The following is a 22272-nucleotide window of genomic DNA, read 5'->3' on the forward strand; positions in this document are numbered from 1 at the left end:
GACATACCTGTGTTATAAATGTGAAACTCCTCTGATTTTCAAAAAAGTTGGCCTCTGACCTTGAAGTCAAGGTCACTGAGATTTAAGCTTCACAGAGATTTTCAGCAGATGCAACCATGGTATTGATTTGAAAATTCTACACAATCACAAACTTGGGTGTCCACAGCGCCTCGCCATATACCAAAGATTAAGAGGTGGGGTTTTTTTTTTAGGTTTTTTATAAAGATTACAACACACAAATAACAATTTTTAAATTGTTATTTGTGTGTGTTTTAAAAAAGAAAGAGGGAGATTGTTAACTTGTTATTTTCTGTTACATCGCGAGAGTACTGTTGCCTGCGGTGGGTTGTTCTTATTGTGGGTGAGCGGAAAAACATGACGTAAGGAATAAAGTGCTTGAAGTGAGACTACGACGTTGTGTATTTTGACTTTACAATATTCTTTTATTCACCATATCACTGAAATGTGGGAGAATCCACTGCAGAAAGATCAATGCTTTAAGTTTTAATGATCCAGTCAGAAAAGATGATTCTAAAAGTCATCAACTGACTCCAAAAGCCCAGATCTGAACCACCTGGCTGCTGAAAACAAATGCACCAATCAAACAGAAGCCTGAATTTCATGGGCCAATCGGAATGCTTGATCTAGTTGTCCAGGACTAACTACTGACATACTATTACTCTGTGGCAAAACCCTGTCAAATCTGCCTCGGTGCACCTGTTGAACAACTGCTTCTAAATCCAAGACCCTAACTCCCATCAAAATCATTTTCAAACGGTGACGATCCCGAGGACCTGTTCTATACAACAGTGTGTTCTTCATGTTCCTGCTGTCAAAACTTTGGCCGCAGGAGCAATTTAAAAAGTGGGGTCTTTCCTGCTGTTGAGACAAACTCCTGTCTGAAAATATAATGTATTTCTATGGGTCGGTTAGAGGATTATCCCTCCACTTGGATCCACACAGTTTAAAAACGTTTACATCTCTGAGCTTTGAAAGACATGCTGTTGGAAAGACAACAACGATGGCTACGTGAGGGTAAAATGATGGCTGTAGAGCAAACACTGTGCACACAGCAGCAGTTGAAACACACACACACACACACACACACGCTTACCAGCATTCACACTAGGGCTGCCACGATTAGTCGACTAGTCACGATTACGTCGACTATCAAAATCGTCGACGACTGATTTAATAGTCGACGCGTCGTTTGAAGCTTTGTAAGATCCCAAAAGATGCAGGAATAAGTAGTAGGATTTAAGAGTGTAATAACGGACTGAAACAGAAGATGGCAGCACTGCATGTACAAGGATGCCAGCTGCCGTTAAACCCCGAAGAAGAAGTAGCTCTGTCGCAGAATTCATAGCGCAGCCCAGCTCAGTTTCCAACAATGGCAGCAGCTAGTTAGTTTTAATATTACTCTTATTATTCTTTCTGGGTCACAAAATAAACGTTTAACATATTTTCAGGCGAGAATGTAGCTGCGTAAACTTCAAATATCTGCTCAGTTTATCAAGACACCACATATTTTCAAAAGCGCTCCGACGTTTTCGGAGACGTCTGTTACCCACCAGCTCGATAGCTAGCCGGGGGCAAGGCTCACTAGAGCCCGTGAGAGCACCGGACTCCCGGCAAATCGTTTTCAAACCCACCACCGTCTTTCGCTACTCAGGTTAAACATGATATATAAGTCACTTAGATAACTTAAAAATGTTATTGTTTGGCTTTTTTTTTAGTATTTTATTTGTTCCTGAGTAAATCGGTTTGGCTGAGATTAAAGTTATAGTTTTTACACAGCTGAATAAACGTCAAGCAGACAGCTGATTATCAGAAGTGCCAGATGCTCGAGAATATACTCCAGTGTCCTGTTATATTTTAGATAGCAAGGAGTTTATTAAACTTCACCGAAACAATCTGCAAATTCCATTAAAATTTAATAAACTATCATCTTGCCTTTATTTTTAGTTAGCACATACCTTAAACACTTAAAGCTCTAAGCTAATGATAGTTATATAAGAGCAGATGCTGCTGGTGCAATAAGCTGTACGTCCAATGGATGATGATCTGATTAGTCGACTAATCGCAAAAATAATCGGTGACTAGTCGACTATCAAAATAATCGTTTGTGGCAGCCCTAATTCACACTAATAAAGAATAACAGTGTTGTCATTGTTGATTTTGTGTCTTCACCCTGAGTCCATCTCCTGCCAAGCTGCACCTGTGATTCTGCGGCTGCTCACTGATGAGCTGACCGATAAGCAAATCTTATCCTGGATCTTATCCACTGCATCCTTACCCTATCACCTCTGCGTCCCATAGGGCGCCAGCCTGCCCTGTTGAAACACTATTTTTTTTCAGTGTTTCAACTGAAAAAAATAGAATGCCTTTGATCCAGAATAGAATGCCTTTGATCCTTTGTTATGTCATAATCTTGCTGAGAGGCAGAACCCACAAATAGGGGCTTTGCTCTGTTAAACTTTAGTGCTTAACGGACGTAGACCTGACAGCAACCAAAAACCTTTTGGAAAGTTTTGAGAGAATTTCACGTTTCTCAGCAATTCACCGATCAAGCCGACACATTCCACCATGTCAGCTAACCCATCCTTCAGCTCAGATGAGCTTGAAATAGTTAAAGGGAGCATTTTAGGAAACCACTACAAGGTAGAGGCTTTCCTTGGAGAAGGGGGCTTTGGTATTGTAGCCAAATGCCGCGATACCAAAACCAACCGTGCTGTGGCTATTAAAGTCAACAGGAACCGTCCTGATATTCTGCAACAGGCAAAACTGGAACTTTTCATCCTGGAGCAGCTGAGAAGGTTGGATCCAGATGCCGCCAACATAGTTAAATGGAACGGCTTTTTCCACGACGGAGAGTGGGTCTGCTTAAACTTTGAACTCCTTGATCAATGCCTGTGGGACTACATACGGGACCGGAAAACCCAGGGTCTCCCCATAAGCGAAGTCAGGCCAATTTTACATCAACTCACAAATGCCCTGTCACACCTAGGTTCTGTGGGAATAGTGCACGCTGACCTCAAACCTGGAAACATCATGGTTGTTAACCGCCATGAGTCTCCAGTCAAAGTCAGACTTATAGACTTTGGCCTCGCATGTCCTGTGTCTGCAGTGAATCCTAGTGATTGTGTGGGGACGGTTGGTTATAGCGCACCTGAGGTTATGCTTGGCCTTCCTTATAATGAAGCAGCTGACATGTGGTCTTTGGGGCTGGTAGCTGTGGAACTTGGTACAGGGGTGCCACTCTACCCTGGAAATGGAGAATATGATGTTTTGAAATTCATCATAGAGACTCAAGGACAGCCACCAGATCATGTTCTGGACTCTGGCGTGTACACTGAAGACTATTTCATTGAAGACAACTACAACCAACAGCGCTGGACATTTAAGACTGACCAACAATTTCAGTGCGAGACAGGATATGAGTCCCTGGAGACTCGATACATAAAACTTACGCGTCTTGATGACCTCGAACAAGTCATGGTGTTTAGACGAGGACCTGAAAATGGCCAACGTTTATTTGTCGGCTTAATTAAAGGGATGTTGGCCTTGGATGCACACCAGCGGATAACACCCTCGGAGGTTCTCCGGCATCCCTTTTTCAACCCTGGCCTCTCTAAGAGGTTCCCTTGTATTGACATTGAAAGACCATACAGAATCAATCTACAGCATGGCTTCCTCCACCTTGGGCAAAAGTGACAAAAACACAAACTGGGGTTGGAAAAGGATATTAACAGCACTGGAAAAATTCATTAAGCTGCTCCAATAATGATCACTTTGGCTTTTTTTTTTTTTTTAATTTTCACTCCCCCCACCCCAACCAGTCGCGGCAGATGGCTGTCCCTTCCTGAGCCTGGTTCTGTCGAAGGTTTCTTCCTTTTAGAGGGAGTTTTTCCTTCCCACTGTTGCTAAATGCTTGCTCATAGGGAATCGTCTGATTGTTGGGGTGGCCAAAACTCTAGGGGAACTAGCAATTCTTGTGAAAATTAAAAAAAAAAAAAGCCTACCAATATTCAAAGCGGAGCAGCGGACACCTTACCATCACATCAGTCCTTCAATCGGACCAAAAACACCATGTTAACAGAAATAAATTCAATACAAATTGGAAATAAATAAATTGCCTAATAATTGTTTTTTTTTGATTGTTTATAAATATATAGTGCTACCCTTCAGCCTCCTAGTAGACATACCTGTGTTATAAATGTGAAACTCCTCTGATTTTCAAAAAAGTTGGCCTCTGACCTTGAAGTCAAGGTCACTGAGATTTAAGCTTCACAGAGATTTTCAGCAGATGCAACCATGGTATTGATTTGAAAATTCTACACAATCACAAACTTGGGTGTCCACAGCGCCTCGCCATATACCAAAGATTAAGAGGTGGGGTTTTTTTTTTAGGTTTTTTATAAAGATTACAACACACAAATAACAATTTTTTAATTGTTATTTGTGTGTGTTTTAAAAAAGAAAGAGGGAGATTGTTAACTTGTTATTTTCTGTTACATCGCGAGAGTACTGTTGCCTGCGGTGGGTTGTTCTTATTGTGGGTGAGCGGAAAAACATGACGTAAGGAATAAAGTGCTTGAAGTGAGACTACGACGTTGTGTATTTTGACTTTACAATATTCTTTTATTCACCATATCACTGAAATGTGGGAGAATCCACTGCAGAAAGATCAATGCTTTAAGTTTTAATGATCCAGTCAGAAAAGATGATTCTAAAAGTCATCAACTGACTCCAAAAGCCCAGATCTGAACCACCTGGCTGCTGAAAACAAATGCACCAATCAAACAGAAGCCTGAATTTCATGGGCCAATCGGAATGCTTGATCTAGTTGTCCAGGACTAACTACTGACATACTATTACTCTGTGGCAAAACCCTGTCAAATCTGCCTCGGTGCACCTGTTGAACAACTGCTTCTAAATCCAAGACCCTAACTCCCATCAAAATCATTTTCAAACGGTGACGATCCCGAGGACCTGTTCTATACAACAGTGTGTTCTTCATGTTCCTGCTGTCAAAACTTTGGCCGCAGGAGCAATTTAAAAAGTGGGGTCTTTCCTGCTGTTGAGACAAACTCCTGTCTGAAAATATAATGTATTTCTATGGGTCGGTTAGAGGATTATCCCTCCACTTGGATCCACACAGTTTAAAAACGTTTACATCTCTGAGCTTTGAAAGACATGCTGTTGGAAAGACAACAACGATGGCTACGTGAGGGTAAAATGATGGCTGTAGAGCAAACACTGTGCACACAGCAGCAGTTGAAACACACACACACACACGCTTACCAGCATTCACACTAGGGCTGCCACGATTAGTCGACTAGTCACGATTACGTCGACTATCAAAATCGTCGACGACTGATTTAATAGTCGACGCGTCGTTTGAAGCTTTGTAAGATCCCAAAAGATGCAGGAATAAGTAGTAGGATTTAAGAGTGTAATAACGGACTGAAACAGAAGATGGCAGCACTGCATGTACAAGGATGCCAGCTGCCGTTAAACCCCGAAGAAGAAGTAGCTCTGTCGCAGAATTCATAGCGCAGCCCAGCTCAGTTTCCAACAATGGCAGCAGCTAGTTAGTTTTAATATTACTCTTATTATTCTTTCTGGGTCACAAAATAAACGTTTAACATATTTTCAGGCGAGAATGTAGCTGCGTAAACTTCAAATATCTGCTCAGTTTATCAAGACACCACATATTTTCAAAAGCGCTCCGACGTTTTCGGAGACGTCTGTTACCCACCAGCTCGATAGCTAGCCGGGGGCAAGGCTCACTAGAGCCCGTGAGAGCACCGGACTCCCGGCAAATCGTTTTCAAACCCACCACCGTCTTTCGCTACTCAGGTTAAACATGATATACAAGTCACTTAGATAACTTAAAAATGTTATTGTTTGGCTTTTTTTTTAGTATTTTATTTGTTCCTGAGTAAATCGGTTTGGCTGAGATTAAAGTTATAGTTTTTACACAGCTGAATAAACGTCAAGCAGACAGCTGATTATCAGAAGTGCCAGATGCTCGAGAATATACTCCAGTGTCCTGTTATATTTTAGATAGCAAGGAGTTTATTAAACTTCACCGAAACAATCTGCAAATTTCATTAAAATTTAATAAACTATCATCTTGCCTTTATTTTTAGTTAGCACATACCTTAAACACTTAAAGCTCTAAGCTAATGATAGTTATATAAGAGCAGATGCTGCTGGTGCAATAAGCTGTACGTCCAATGGATGATGATCTGATTAGTCGACTAATCGCAAAAATAATCGGTGACTAGTCGACTATCAAAATAATCGTTTGTGGCAGCCCTAATTCACACTAATAAAGAATAACAGTGTTGTCATTGTTGATTTTGTGTCTTCACCCTGAGTCCATCTCCTGCCAAGCTGCACCTGTGATTCTGCGGCTGCTCACTGATGAGCTGACCGATAAGCAAATCTTATCCTGGATCTTATCCACTGCATCCTTACCCTATCACCTCTGCGTCCCATAGGGCGCCAGCCTGCCCTGTTGAAACACTATTTTTTTTCAGTGTTTCAACTGAAAAAAATAGAATGCCTTTGATCCAGAATAGAATGCCTTTGATCCTTTGTTATGTCATAATCTTGCTGAGAGGCAGAACCCACAAATAGGGGCTTTGCTCTGTTAAACTTTAGTGCTTAACGGACGTAGACCTGACAGCAACCAAAAACCTTTTGGAAAGTTTTGAGAGAATTTCACGTTTCTCAGCAATTCACCGATCAAGCCGACACATTCCACCATGTCAGCTAACCCATCCTTCAGCTCAGATGAGCTTGAAATAGTTAAAGGGAGCATTTTAGGAAACCACTACAAGGTAGAGGCTTTCCTTGGAGAAGGGGGCTTTGGTATTGTAGCCAAATGCCGCGATACCAAAACCAACCGTGCTGTGGCTATTAAAGTCAACAGGAACCACCCTGATACTCTGCAACAGGCAAAACTGGAAATTTTCATCCTGGAGCAGCTGAGAAGGTTGGATCCAGATGCCGCCAACATTGTTAAATGGAACGGCTTTTTCCATGACGGAGAGCGGGTCTGCTTAAACTTTGAAATCCTTGATCAGTGCCTGTGGGACTACATACGGGACCGGAAGAACCAGGGTCTCCCCATAAGCGAAGTCAGGCCAATTTTACATCAACTCACAAATGCCCTGTCACACCTGGGCTCTGTGGGAATAGTGCACGCTGACCTCAAATCTAGAAACATCATGGTTGTTAACCGCCATGAGTCTCCCATCAAAGTCAAACTTATAGACTTTGGCCTCGCATGTCCTGCGTCTGCAGTAATGCCTGGTGACCGTGTGGGGACGGTTGGTTATAGTGCACCTGAGGTTATGCTTGGCCTTCCTTATAATGAAGCAGCTGACATGTGGTCTCTGGGGCTGGTAGCTGTGGAACTTGGTACAGGGGTGCCACTCTACCCTGGGAGAAATTATTATGATGTTTTGAAATTCATCATACAGACCCAGGGACAGCCACCAGATCATGTTCTGGACTCTGGCGTGTACACTGAAGACTATTTCATTGAAGACAACTACAACCAACAGCGCTGGACATTTAAGACTGACAAACAATTTCAGTGCGAGACAGGATATGAGTCCCTGGAGACTCGATACATAAAACTTACGCGTCTTGATGACCTCGAACAAGTCATGGTGTTTGGACGAGGACCTGAAAATGGCCAACGTTTATTTGTCGGCTTAATTAAAGGGATGTTGGCCTTGGATGCAAACCAACGGATAACACCCTCGGAGGTTCTCCGGCATCCCTTTTTCAACCGTAAGAGTTCCCCTTGCACTAACATGAGTGTTGAAAGACCACAAAACCCTGTGGTCTTTCAGCACCCTTCAAACTTGGAAAGCAAGAGATCACAGAAAATCAACTGCAGTTTCCAAAACTCGGTTGAATTTTCTCAGCAAGTATGCGTCCACGCGTCAGCCAGCTCATCCTTCAACTCAGGTGAGCTTGAAATAGTGGAAGGGAACATTTTGGGAAACCGCTACAAGGTAGAGGCTTTCCTCGGAGAAGGGGGCTTTGGTATTGTAGCCAAATGTCGCGATACCAAAACCAACCGTGCTGTGGCTATTAAAGTCAACAGGAACCGTCCTGATATTCTGCAACAGGCAAAACTGGAACTTTTCATCCTGGAGCAGCTGAGAAGGTTGGATCCAGATGCCGCCAACATAGTTAAATGGAACGGCTTTTTCCACGACGGAGAGCGGGTCTGCTTAAACTTTGAACTCCTTGATCAATGCCTGTGGGACTACATACGGGACCGGAAAACCCAGGGTCTCCCCATAAGCGAAGTCAGGCCAATTTTACATCAACTCACAAATGCCCTGTCACACCTAGGTTCTGTGGGAATAGTGCACGCTGACCTCAAACCTGGAAACATCATGGTTGTTAACCGCCATGAGTCTCCAGTCAAAGTCAGACTTATAGACTTTGGCCTCGCATGTCCTGTGTCTGCAGTGAATCCTAGTGATTGTGTGGGGACGGTTGGTTATAGCGCACCTGAGGTTATGCTTGGCCTTCCTTATAATGAAGCAGCTGACATGTGGTCTTTGGGGCTGGTAGCTGTGGAACTTGGTACAGGGGTGCCACTCTACCCTGGAAATGGAGAATATGATGTTTTGAAATTCATCATAGAGACTCAAGGACAGCCACCAGATCATGTTCTGGACTCTGGCGTGTACACTGAAGACTATTTCATTGAAGACAACTACAACCAACAGCGCTGGACATTTAAGACTGACCAACAATTTCAGTGCGAGACAGGATATGAGTCCCTGGAGACTCGATACATAAAACTTACGCGTCTTGATGACCTCGAACAAGCAATGGTGTTTAGACGAGGACCTGAAAATGGCCAACGTTTATTTGTCGGCTTAATTAAAGGGATGTTGGCCTTGGATGCACACCAGCGGATAACACCCTCGGAGGTTCTCCGGCATCCCTTTTTCAACCCTGGCCTCTCTAAGAGGTTCCCTTGTATTGACATTGAAAGACCATACAGAATCAATCTACAGCATGGCTTCCTCCACCTTGGGCAAAAGTGACAAAAACACAAACTGGGGTTGGAAAAGGATATTAACAGCACTGGAAAAATTCATTAAGCTGCTCCAATAATGATCACTTTGGCTTTTTTTTTTTTTTTAATTTTCACTCCCCCCACCCCAACCAGTCGCGGCAGATGGCTGTCCCTTCCTGAGCCTGGTTCTGTCGAAGGTTTCTTCCTTTTAGAGGGAGTTTTTCCTTCCCACTGTTGCTAAATGCTTGCTCATAGGGAATCGTCTGATTGTTGGGGTGGCCAAAACTCTAGGGGAACTAGCAATTCTTGTGAAAATTAAAAAAAAAAAAAGCCTACCAATATTCAAAGCGGAGCAGCGGACACCTTACCATCACATCAGTCCTTCAATCGGACCAAAAACACCATGTTAACAGAAATAAATTCAATACAAATTGGAAATAAATAAATTGCCTAATAATTGTTTTTTTTTGATTGTTTATAAATATATAGTGCTACCCTTCAGCCTCCTAGTAGACATACCTGTGTTATAAATGTGAAACTCCTCTGATTTTCAAAAAAGTTGGCCTCTGACCTTGAAGTCAAGGTCACTGAGATTTAAGCTTCACAGAGATTTTCAGCAGATGCAACCATGGTATTGATTTGAAAATTCTACACAATCACAAACTTGGGTGTCCACAGCGCCTCGCCATATACCAAAGATTAAGAGGTGGGGTTTTTTTTTTAGGTTTTTTATAAAGATTACAACACACAAATAACAATTTTTAAATTGTTATTTGTGTGTGTTTTAAAAAAGAAAGAGGGAGATTGTTAACTTGTTATTTTCTGTTACATCGCGAGAGTACTGTTGCCTGCGGTGGGTTGTTCTTATTGTGGGTGAGCGGAAAAACATGACGTAAGGAATAAAGTGCTTGAAGTGAGACTACGACGTTGTGTATTTTGACTTTACAATATTCTTTTATTCACCATATCACTGAAATGTGGGAGAATCCACTGCAGAAAGATCAATGCTTTAAGTTTTAATGATCCAGTCAGAAAAGATGATTCTAAAAGTCATCAACTGACTCCAAAAGCCCAGATCTGAACCACCTGGCTGCTGAAAACAAATGCACCAATCAAACAGAAGCCTGAATTTCATGGGCCAATCGGAATGCTTGATCTAGTTGTCCAGGACTAACTACTGACATACTATTACTCTGTGGCAAAACCCTGTCAAATCTGCCTCGGTGCACCTGTTGAACAACTGCTTCTAAATCCAAGACCCTAACTCCCATCAAAATCATTTTCAAACGGTGACGATCCCGAGGACCTGTTCTATACAACAGTGTGTTCTTCATGTTCCTGCTGTCAAAACTTTGGCCGCAGGAGCAATTTAAAAAGTGGGGTCTTTCCTGCTGTTGAGACAAACTCCTGTCTGAAAATATAATGTATTTCTATGGGTCGGTTAGAGGATTATCCCTCCACTTGGATCCACACAGTTTAAAAACGTTTACATCTCTGAGCTTTGAAAGACATGCTGTTGGAAAGACAACAACGATGGCTACGTGAGGGTAAAATGATGGCTGTAGAGCAAACACTGTGCACACAGCAGCAGTTGAAACACACACACACACACGCTTACCAGCATTCACACTAGGGCTGCCACGATTAGTCGACTAGTCACGATTACGTCGACTATCAAAATCGTCGACGACTGATTTAATAGTCGACGCGTCGTTTGAAGCTTTGTAAGATCCCAAAAGATGCAGGAATAAGTAGTAGGATTTAAGAGTGTAATAACGGACTGAAACAGAAGATGGCAGCACTGCATGTACAAGGATGCCAGCTGCCGTTAAACCCCGAAGAAGAAGTAGCTCTGTCGCAGAATTCATAGCGCAGCCCAGCTCAGTTTCCAACAATGGCAGCAGCTAGTTAGTTTTAATATTACTCTTATTATTCTTTCTGGGTCACAAAATAAACGTTTAACATATTTTCAGGCGAGAATGTAGCTGTGTAAACTTCAAATATCTGCTCAGTTTATCAAGACACCACATATTTTCAAAAGCGCTCCGACGTTTTCGGAGACATCTGTTACCCACCAGCTCGATAGCTAGCCGGGGGCAAGGCTCACTAGAGCCCGTGAGAGCACCGGACTCCCGGCAAATCGTTTTCAAACCCACCACCGTCTTTCGCTACTCAGGTTAAACATGATATATAAGTCACTTAGATAACTTAAAAATGTTATTGTTTGGCTTTTTTTTTAGTATTTTATTTGTTCCTGAGTAAATCGGTTTGGCTGAGATTAAAGTTAAAGTTTTTACACAGCTGAATAAACGTCAAGCAGACAGCTGATTATCAGAAGTGCCAGATGCTCGAGAATATACTCCAGTGTCCTGTTATATTTTAGATAGCAAGGAGTTTATTAAACTTCACCGAAACAATCTGCAAATTTCATTAAAATTTAATAAACTATCATCTTGCCTTTATTTTTAGTTAGCACATACCTTAAACACTTAAAGCTCTAAGCTAATGATAGTTATATAAGAGCAGATGCTGCTGGTGCAATAAGCTGTACGTCCAATGGATGATGATCTGATTAGTCGACTAATCGCAAAAATAATCGGTGACTAGTCGACTATCAAAATAATCGTTTGTGGCAGCCCTAATTCACACTAATAAAGAATAACAGTGTTGTCATTGTTGATTTTGTGTCTTCACCCTGAGTCCATCTCCTGCCAAGCTGCACCTGTGATTCTGCGGCTGCTCACTGATGAGCTGACCGATAAGCAAATCTTATCCTGGATCTTATCCACTGCATCCTTACCCTATCACCTCTGCGTCCCATAGGGCGCCAGCCTGCCCTGTTGAAACACTATTTTTTTTCAGTGTTTCAACTGAAAAAAATAGAATGCCTTTGATCCAGAATAGAATGCCTTTGATCCTTTGTTATGTCATAATCTTGCTGAGAGGCAGAACCCACAAATAGGGGCTTTGCTCTGTTAAACTTTAGTGCTTAACGGACGTAGACCTGACAGCAACCAAAAACCTTTTGGAAAGTTTTGAGAGAATTTCACGTTTCTCAGCAATTCACCGATCAAGCCGACACATTCCACCATGTCAGCTAACCCATCCTTCAGCTCAGATGAGCTTGAAATAGTTAAAGGGAGCATTTTAGGAAACCACTACAAGGTAGAGGCTTTCCTTGGAGAAGGGGGCTTTGGTATTGTAGCCAAATGCCGCGATACCAAAACCAACCGTGCTGTGGCTATTAAAGTCAACAGGAACCACCCTGATACTCTGCAACAGGCAAAACTGGAAATTTTCATCCTGGAGCAGCTGAGAAGGTTGGATCCAGATGCCGCCAACATTGTTAAATGGAACGGCTTTTTCCATGACGGAGAGCGGGTCTGCTTAAACTTTGAAATCCTTGATCAGTGCCTGTGGGACTACATACGGGACCGGAAAAACCAGGGTCTCCCCATAAGCGAAGTCAGGCCAATTTTACATCAACTCACAAATGCCCTGTCACACCTGGGCTCTGTGGGAATAGTGCACGCTGACCTCAAATCTAGAAACATCATGGTTGTTAACCGCCATGAGTCTCCCATCAAAGTCAAACTTATAGACTTTGGCCTCGCATGTCCTGCGTCTGCAGTAATGCCTGGTGACCGTGTGGGGACGGTTGGTTATAGTGCACCTGAGGTTATGCTTGGCCTTCCTTATAATGAAGCAGCTGACATGTGGTCTCTGGGGCTGGTAGCTGTGGAACTTGGTACAGGGGTGCCACTCTACCCTGGGAGAAATTATTATGATGTTTTGAAATTCATCATACAGACCCAGGGACAGCCACCAGATCATGTTCTGGACTCTGGCGTGTACACTGAAGACTATTTCATTGAAGACAACTACAACCAACAGCGCTGGACATTTAAGACTGACAAACAATTTCAGTGCGAGACAGGATATGAGTCCCTGGAGACTCGATACATAAAACTTACGCGTCTTGATGACCTCGAACAAGTCATGGTGTTTGGACGAGGACCTGAAAATGGCCAACGTTTATTTGTCAGCTTAATTAAAGGGATGTTGGCCTTGGATGCAAACCAACGGATAACACCCTCGGAGGTTCTCCGGCATCCCTTTTTCAACCGTAAGAGTTCCCCTTGCACTAACATGAGTGTTGAAAGCCCACAAAACCCTGTGGTCTTTCAGCACCCTTCAAACTTGGAAAGCAAGAGATCACAGAAAATCAACTGCAGTTTCCAAAACTCGGTTGAATTTTCTCAGCAAGTATGCGTCCACGCGTCAGCCAGCTCATCCTTCAACTCAGGTGAGCTTGAAATAGTGGAAGGGAACATTTTGGGAAACCGCTACAAGGTAGAGGCTTTCCTCGGAGAAGGGGGCTTTGGTATTGTAGCCAAATGTCGCGATACCAAAACCAACCGTGCTGTGGCTATTAAAGTCAACAGGAACCGTCCTGATATTCTGCAACAGGCAAAACTGGAACTTTTCATCCTGGAGCAGCTGAGAAGGTTGGATCCAGATGCCGCCAACATAGTTAAATGGAACGGCTTTTTCCACGACGGAGAGCGGGTCTGCTTAAACTTTGAACTCCTTGATCAATGCCTGTGGGACTACATACGGGACCGGAAAACCCAGGGTCTCCCCATAAGCGAAGTCAGGCCAATTTTACATCAACTCACAAATGCCCTGTCACACCTAGGTTCTGTGGGAATAGTGCACGCTGACCTCAAACCTGGAAACATCATGGTTGTTAACCGCCATGAGTCTCCAGTCAAAGTCAGACTTATAGACTTTGGCCTCGCATGTCCTGTGTCTGCAGTGAATCCTAGTGATTGTGTGGGGACGGTTGGTTATAGCGCACCTGAGGTTATGCTTGGCCTTCCTTATAATGAAGCAGCTGACATGTGGTCTTTGGGGCTGGTAGCTGTGGAACTTGGTACAGGGGTGCCACTCTACCCTGGAAATGGAGAATATGATGTTTTGAAATTCATCATAGAGACTCAAGGACAGCCACCAGATCATGTTCTGGACTCTGGCGTGTACACTGAAGACTATTTCATTGAAGACAACTACAACCAACAGCGCTGGACATTTAAGACTGACCAACAATTTCAGTGCGAGACAGGATATGAGTCCCTGGAGACTCGATACATAAAACTTACGCGTCTTGATGACCTCGAACAAGCAATGGTGTTTAGACGAGGACCTGAAAATGGCCAACGTTTATTTGTCGGCTTAATTAAAGGGATGTTGGCCTTGGATGCACACCAGCGGATAACACCCTCGGAGGTTCTCCGGCATCCCTTTTTCAACCCTGGCCTCTCTAAGAGGTTCCCTTGTATTGACATTGAAAGACCATACAGAATCAATCTACAGCATGGCTTCCTCCACCTTGGGCAAAAGTGACAAAAACACAAACTGGGGTTGGAAAAGGATATTAACAGCACTGGAAAAATTCATTAAGCTGCTCCAATAATGATCACTTTGGCTTTTTTTTTTTTTTAAATTTTCACTCCCCCCACCCCAACCAGTCGCGGCAGATGGCTGTCCCTTCCTGAGCCTGGTTCTGTCGAAGGTTTCTTCCTTTTAGAGGGAGTTTTTCCTTCCCACTGTTGCTAAATGCTTGCTCATAGGGAATCGTCTGATTGTTGGGGTGGCCAAAACTCTAGGGGAACTAGCAATTCTTGTGAAAATTTAAAAAAAAAAAAAAAAGCCTACCAATATTCAAAGCGGAGCAGCGGACACCTTACCATCACATCAGTCCTTCAATCGGACCAAAAACACCATGTTAACAGAAATAAATTCAATACAAATTGGAAATAAATAAATTGCCTAATAATTGGTTTTTTTTGATTGTTTATAAATATATAGTGCTACCCTTCAGCCTCCTAGTAGACATACCTGTGTTATAAATGTGAAACTCCTCTGATTTTCAAAAAAGTTGGCCTCTGACCTTGAAGTCAAGGTCACTGAGATTTAAGCTTCACAGAGATTTTCAGCAGATGCAACCATGGTATTGATTTGAAAATTCTACACAATCACAAACTTGGGTGTCCACAGCGCCTCGCCATATACCAAAGATTAAGAGGTGGGGTTTTTTTTTTAGGTTTTTTATAAAGATTACAACACACAAATAACAATTTAAAAATTGTTATTTGTGTGTGTTTTAAAAAAGAAAGAGGGAGATTGTTAACTTGTTATTTTCTGTTACATCGCGAGAGTACTGTTGCCTGCGGTGGGTTGTTCTTATTGTGGGTGAGCGGAAAAACATGACGTAAGGAATAAAGTGCTTGAAGTGAGACTACGACGTTGTGTATTTTGACTTTACAATATTCTTTTATTCACCATATCACTGAAATGTGGGAGAATCCACTGCAGAAAGATCAATGCTTTAAGTTTTAATGATCCAGTCAGAAAAGATGATTCTAAAAGTCATCAACTGACTCCAAAAGCCCAGATCTGAACCACCTGGCTGCTGAAAACAAATGCACCAATCAAACAGAAGCCTGAATTTCATGGGCCAATCGGAATGCTTGATCTAGTTGTCCAGGACTAACTACTGACATACTATTACTCTGTGGCAAAACCCTGTCAAATCTGCCTCGGTGCACCTGTTGAACAACTGCTTCTAAATCCAAGACCCTAACTCCCATCAAAATCATTTTCAAACGGTGACGATCCCGAGGACCTGTTCTATACAACAGTGTGTTCTTCATGTTCCTGCTGTCAAAACTTTGGCCGCAGGAGCAATTTAAAAAGTGGGGTCTTTCCTGCTGTTGAGACAAACTCCTGTCTGAAAATATAATGTATTTCTATGGGTCGGTTAGAGGATTATCCCTCCACTTGGATCCACACAGTTTAAAAACGTTTACATCTCTGAGCTTTGAAAGACATGCTGTTGGAAAGACAACAACGATGGCTACGTGAGGGTAAAATGATGGCTGTAGAGCAAACACTGTGCACACAGCAGCAGTTGAAACACACACACACACACACACGCTTACCAGCATTCACACTAGGGCTGCCACGATTAGTCGACTAGTCACGATTACGTCGACTATCAAAATCGTCGACGACTGATTTAATAGTCGACGCGTCGTTTGAAGCTTTGTAAGATCCCAAAAGATGCAGGAATAAGTAGTAGGATTTAAGAGTGTAATAACGGACTGAAACAGAAGATGGCAGCACTGCATGTACAAGGATGCCAGCTGCCGTTAAACCCCGAAGAAGAAGTAGCTCTGTCGCAGAATTCATAGCGCAGCCCAGCTCAGTTTCCAACAATGGCAGCAGCTAGTTAGTTTTAATATTACTCTTATTATTCTTTCTGGGTCACAAAATAAACGTTTAACATATTTTCAGGCGAGAATGTAGCTGTGTAAACTTCAAATATCTGCTCAGTTTATCAAGACACCACATATTTTCAAAAGCGCTCCGACGTTTTCGGAGACGTCTGTTACCCACCAGCTCGATAGCTAGCCGGGGGCAAGGCTCACTAGAGCCCGTGAGAGCACCGGACTCCCGGCAAATCGTTTTCAAACCCACCACCGTCTTTCGCTACTCAGGTTAAACATGATATATAAGTCACTTAGATAACTTAAAAATGTTATTGTTTGGCTTTTTTTTTAGTATTTTATTTGTTCCTGAGTAAATCGGTTTGGCTGAGATTAAAGTTAAAGTTTTTACACAGCTGAATAAACGTCAAGCAGACAGCTGATTATCAGAAGTGCCAGATGCTCGAGAATATACTCCAGTGTCCTGTTATATTTTAGATAGCAAGGAGTTTATTAAACTTCACCGAAACAATCTGCAAATTTCATTAAAATTTAATAAACTATCATCTTGCCTTTATTTTTAGTTAGCACATACCTTAAACACTTAAAGCTCTAAGCTAATGATAGTTATATAAGAGCAGATGCTGCTGGTGCAATAAGCTGTACGTCCAATGGATGATGATCTGATTAGTCGACTAATCGCAAAAATAATCGGTGACTAGTCGACTATCAAAATAATCGTTTGTGGCAGCCCTAATTCACACTAATAAAGAATAACAGTGTTGTCATTGTTGATTTTGTGTCTTCACCCTGAGTCCATCTCCTGCCAAGCTGCACCTGTGATTCTGCGGCTGCTCACTGATGAGCTGACCGATAAGCAAATCTTATCCTGGATCTTATCCACTGCATCCTTACCCTATCACCTCTGCGTCCCATAGGGCGCCAGCCTGCCCTGTTGAAACACTATTTTTTTTCAGTGTTTCAACTGAAAAAAATAGAATGCCTTTGATCCAGAATAGAATGCCTTTGATCCTTTGTTATGTCATAATCTTGCTGAGAGGCAGAACCCACAAATAGGGGCTTTGCTCTGTTAAACTTTAGTGCTTAACGGACGTAGACCTGACAGCAACCAAAAACCTTTTGGAACGTTTTGAGAGAATTTCACGTTTCTCAGCAATTCACCGATCAAGCCGACACATTCCACCATGTCAGCTAACCCATCCTTCAGCTCAGATGAGCTTGAAATAGTTAAAGGGAGCATTTTAGGAAACCACTACAAGGTAGAGGCTTTCCTTGGAGAAGGGGGCTTTGGTATTGTAGCCAAATGCCGCGATACCAAAACCAACCGTGCTGTGGCTATTAAAGTCAACAGGAACCACCCTGATACTCTGCAACAGGCAAAACTGGAAATTTTCATCCTGGAGCAGCTGAGAAGGTTGGATCCAGATGCCGCCAACATTGTTAAATGGAACGGCTTTTTCCATGACGGAGAGCGGGTCTGCTTAAACTTTGAAATCCTTGATCAGTGCCTGTGGGACTACATACGGGACCGGAAAAACCAGGGTCTCCCCATAAGCGAAGTCAGGCCAATTTTACATCAACTCACAAATGCCCTGTCACACCTGGGCTCTGTGGGAATAGTGCACGCTGACCTCAAATCTAGAAACATCATGGTTGTTAACCGCCATGAGTCTCCCATCAAAGTCAAACTTATAGACTTTGGCCTCGCATGTCCTGCGTCTGCAGTAATGCCTGGTGACCGTGTGGGGACGGTTGGTTATAGTGCACCTGAGGTTATGCTTGGCCTTCCTTATAATGAAGCAGCTGACATGTGGTCTCTGGGGCTGGTAGCTGTGGAACTTGGTACAGGGGTGCCACTCTACCCTGGGAGAAATTATTATGATGTTTTGAAATTCATCATACAGACCCAGGGACAGCCACCAGATCATGTTCTGGACTCTGGCGTGTACACTGAAGACTATTTCATTGAAGACAACTACAACCAACAGCGCTGGACATTTAAGACTGACAAACAATTTCAGTGCGAGACAGGATATGAGTCCCTGGAGACTCGATACATAAAACTTACGCGTCTTGATGACCTCGAACAAGTCATGGTGTTTGGACGAGGACCTGAAAATGGCCAACGTTTATTTGTCAGCTTAATTAAAGGGATGTTGGCCTTGGATGCAAACCAACGGATAACACCCTCGGAGGTTCTCCGGCATCCCTTTTTCAACCGTAAGAGTTCCCCTTGCACTAACATGAGTGTTGAAAGCCCACAAAACCCTGTGGTCTTTCAGCACCCTTCAAACTTGGAAAGCAAGAGATCACAGAAAATCAACTGCAGTTTCCAAAACTCGGTTGAATTTTCTCAGCAAGTATGCGTCCACGCGTCAGCCAGCTCATCCTTCAACTCAGGTGAGCTTGAAATAGTGGAAGGGAACATTTTGGGAAACCGCTACAAGGTAGAGGCTTTCCTCGGAGAAGGGGGCTTTGGTATTGTAGCCAAATGTCGCGATACCAAAACCAACCGTGCTGTGGCTATTAAAGTCAACAGGAACCGTCCTGATATTCTGCAACAGGCAAAACTGGAACTTTTCATCCTGGAGCAGCTGAGAAGGTTGGATCCAGATGCCGCCAACATAGTTAAATGGAACGGCTTTTTCCACGACGGAGAGCGGGTCTGCTTAAACTTTGAACTCCTTGATCAATGCCTGTGGGACTACATACGGGACCGGAAAACCCAGGGTCTCCCCATAAGCGAAGTCAGGCCAATTTTACATCAACTCACAAATGCCCTGTCACACCTAGGTTCTGTGGGAATAGTGCACGCTGACCTCAAACCTGGAAACATCATGGTTGTTAACCGCCATGAGTCTCCAGTCAAAGTCAGACTTATAGACTTTGGCCTCGCATGTCCTGTGTCTGCAGTGAATCCTAGTGATTGTGTGGGGACGGTTGGTTATAGCGCACCTGAGGTTATGCTTGGCCTTCCTTATAATGAAGCAGCTGACATGTGGTCTTTGGGGCTGGTAGCTGTGGAACTTGGTACAGGGGTGCCACTCTACCCTGGAAATGGAGAATATGATGTTTTGAAATTCATCATAGAGACTCAAGGACAGCCACCAGATCATGTTCTGGACTCTGGCGTGTACACTGAAGACTATTTCATTGAAGACAACTACAACCAACAGCGCTGGACATTTAAGACTGACCAACAATTTCAGTGCGAGACAGGATATGAGTCCCTGGAGACTCGATACATAAAACTTACGCGTCTTGATGACCTCGAACAAGCAATGGTGTTTAGACGAGGACCTGAAAATGGCCAACGTTTATTTGTCGGCTTAATTAAAGGGATGTTGGCCTTGGATGCACACCAGCGGATAACACCCTCGGAGGTTCTCCGGCATCCCTTTTTCAACCCTGGCCTCTCTAAGAGGTTCCCTTGTATTGACATTGAAAGACCATACAGAATCAATCTACAGCATGGCTTCCTCCACCTTGGGCAAAAGTGACAAAAACACAAACTGGGGTTGGAAAAGGATATTAACAGCACTGGAAAAATTCATTAAGCTGCTCCAATAATGATCACTTTGGCTTTTTTTTTTTTTTAAATTTTCACTCCCCCCACCCCAACCAGTCGCGGCAGATGGCTGTCCCTTCCTGAGCCTGGTTCTGTCGAAGGTTTCTTCCTTTTAGAGGGAGTTTTTCCTTCCCACTGTTGCTAAATGCTTGCTCATAGGGAATCGTCTGATTGTTGGGGTGGCCAAAACTCTAGGGGAACTAGCAATTCTTGTGAAAATTTAAAAAAAAAAAAAAAAGCCTACCAATATTCAAAGCGGAGCAGCGGACACCTTACCATCACATCAGTCCTTCAATCGGACCAAAAACACCATGTTAACAGAAATAAATTCAATACAAATTGGAAATAAATAAATTGCCTAATAATTGTTTTTTTTTGATTGTTTATAAATATATAGTGCTACCCTTCAGCCTCCTAGTAGACATACCTGTGTTATAAATGTGAAACTCCTCTGATTTTCAAAAAAGTTGGCCTCTGACCTTGAAGTCAAGGTCACTGAGATTTAAGCTTCACAGAGATTTTCAGCAGATGCAACCATGGTATTGATTTGAAAATTCTACACAATCACAAACTTGGGTGTCCACAGCGCCTCGCCATATACCAAAGATTAAGAGGTGGGGTTTTTTTTTTAGGTTTTTTATAAAGATTACAACACACAAATAACAATTTAAAAATTGTTATTTGTGTGTGTTTTAAAAAAGAAAGAGGGAGATTGTTAACTTGTTATTTTCTGTTACATCGCGAGAGTACTGTTGCCTGCGGTGGGTTGTTCTTATTGTGGGTGAGCGGAAAAACATGACGTAAGGAATAAAGTGCTTGAAGTGAGACTACGACGTTGTGTATTTTGACTTTACAATATTCTTTTATTCACCATATCACTGAAATGTGGGAGAATCCACTGCAGAAAGATCAATGCTTTAAGTTTTAATGATCCAGTCAGAAAAGATGATTCTAAAAGTCATCAACTGACTCCAAAAGCCCAGATCTGAACCACCTGGCTGCTGAAAACAAATGCACCAATCAAACAGAAGCCTGAATTTCATGGGCCAATCGGAATGCTTGATCTAGTTGTCCAGGACTAACTACTGACATACTATTACTCTGTGGCAAAACCCTGTCAAATCTGCCTCGGTGCACCTGTTGAACAACTGCTTCTAAATCCAAGACCCTAACTCCCATCAAAATCATTTTCAAACGGTGACGATCCCGAGGACCTGTTCTATACAACAGTGTGTTCTTCATGTTCCTGCTGTCAAAACTTTGGCCGCAGGAGCAATTTAAAAAGTGGGGTCTTTCCTGCTGTTGAGACAAACTCCTGTCTGAAAATATAATGTATTTCTATGGGTCGGTTAGAGGATTATCCCTCCACTTGGATCCACACAGTTTAAAAACGTTTACATCTCTGAGCTTTGAAAGACATGCTGTTGGAAAGACAACAACGATGGCTACGTGAGGGTAAAATGATGGCTGTAGAGCAAACACTGTGCACACAGCAGCAGTTGAAACACACACACACACACACACGCTTACCAGCATTCACACTAGGGCTGCCACGATTAGTCGACTAGTCACGATTACGTCGACTATCAAAATCGTCGACGACTGATTTAATAGTCGACGCGTCGTTTGAAGCTTTGTAAGATCCCAAAAGATGCAGGAATAAGTAGTAGGATTTAAGAGTGTAATAACGGACTGAAACAGAAGATGGCAGCACTGCATGTACAAGGATGCCAGCTGCCGTTAAACCCCGAAGAAGAAGTAGCTCTGTCGCAGAATTCATAGCGCAGCCCAGCTCAGTTTCCAACAATGGCAGCAGCTAGTTAGTTTTAATATTACTCTTATTATTCTTTCTGGGTCACAAAATAAACGTTTAACATATTTTCAGGCGAGAATGTAGCTGTGTAAACTTCAAATATCTGCTCAGTTTATCAAGACACCACATATTTTCAAAAGCGCTCCGACGTTTTCGGAGACGTCTGTTACCCACCAGCTCGATAGCTAGCCGGGGGCAAGGCTCACTAGAGCCCGTGAGAGCACCGGACTCCCGGCAAATCGTTTTCAAACCCACCACCGTCTTTCGCTACTCAGGTTAAACATGATATATAAGTCACTTAGATAACTTAAAAATGTTATTGTTTGGCTTTTTTTTTAGTATTTTATTTGTTCCTGAGTAAATCGGTTTGGCTGAGATTAAAGTTAAAGTTTTTACACAGCTGAATAAACGTCAAGCAGACAGCTGATTATCAGAAGTGCCAGATGCTCGAGAATATACTCCAGTGTCCTGTTATATTTTAGATAGCAAGGAGTTTATTAAACTTCACCGAAACAATCTGCAAATTTCATTAAAA

General features: G+C 42.8%; 3 protein-coding genes across 3 annotated transcripts in view; 2 read left to right on the plus strand and 1 right to left on the minus strand.

Annotated features, from left to right (window-relative positions):
- ctdspl3 (CTD (carboxy-terminal domain, RNA polymerase II, polypeptide A) small phosphatase like 3) overlaps positions 1-22272 on the minus strand; it is a 94101-nt gene that overhangs the window by 52224 nt on the left and 19605 nt on the right. The window lies entirely within an intron of this gene.
- Positions 6193-14574, plus strand: LOC146372476 (uncharacterized). The gene is made up of 2 exons (XM_084953305.1): positions 6193-9089; positions 12104-14574. Exons 1-2 carry the CDS (start codon positions 6777-6779, stop codon positions 14468-14470), a joined length of 4680 nt encoding a protein of 1559 aa, XP_084809431.1. The 5' UTR covers positions 6193-6776; the 3' UTR covers positions 14471-14574.
- On the plus strand, positions 16957-19960 carry LOC146372477 (uncharacterized). The gene has a single exon (XM_084953893.1). The coding sequence runs from the start codon at positions 17541-17543 to the stop codon at positions 19854-19856; it is 2316 nt and encodes a 771-aa protein (XP_084810019.1). The 5' UTR covers positions 16957-17540; the 3' UTR covers positions 19857-19960.

This window comes from Perissodus microlepis, chromosome 15 (genome assembly GCF_051167445.1).
Source record: "Perissodus microlepis isolate ML-2025 ecotype Zambia chromosome 15, ASM5116744v1, whole genome shotgun sequence".
In the NCBI taxonomy this organism is placed as follows: Eukaryota; Metazoa; Chordata; class Actinopteri; order Cichliformes; family Cichlidae; genus Perissodus; species Perissodus microlepis.

Excerpts from the sequence above, each read along its gene's own strand:
- LOC146372476 (XM_084953305.1), top strand. The coding sequence starts at position 6,777 with ATGTCAGCTAACCCATCCTTCAGCTCAGATGAGCTTGAAATAGTTAAA. Across the intron at positions 9,090-12,103 it reads TCCTCCACCTTGGGCAAAAG|GAGAATTTCACGTTTCTCAG; the intron begins TGACAAAAACAC and ends GGAAAGTTTTGA.
- LOC146372477 (XM_084953893.1), top strand. The coding sequence starts at position 17,541 with ATGTCAGCTAACCCATCCTTCAGCTCAGATGAGCTTGAAATAGTTAAA.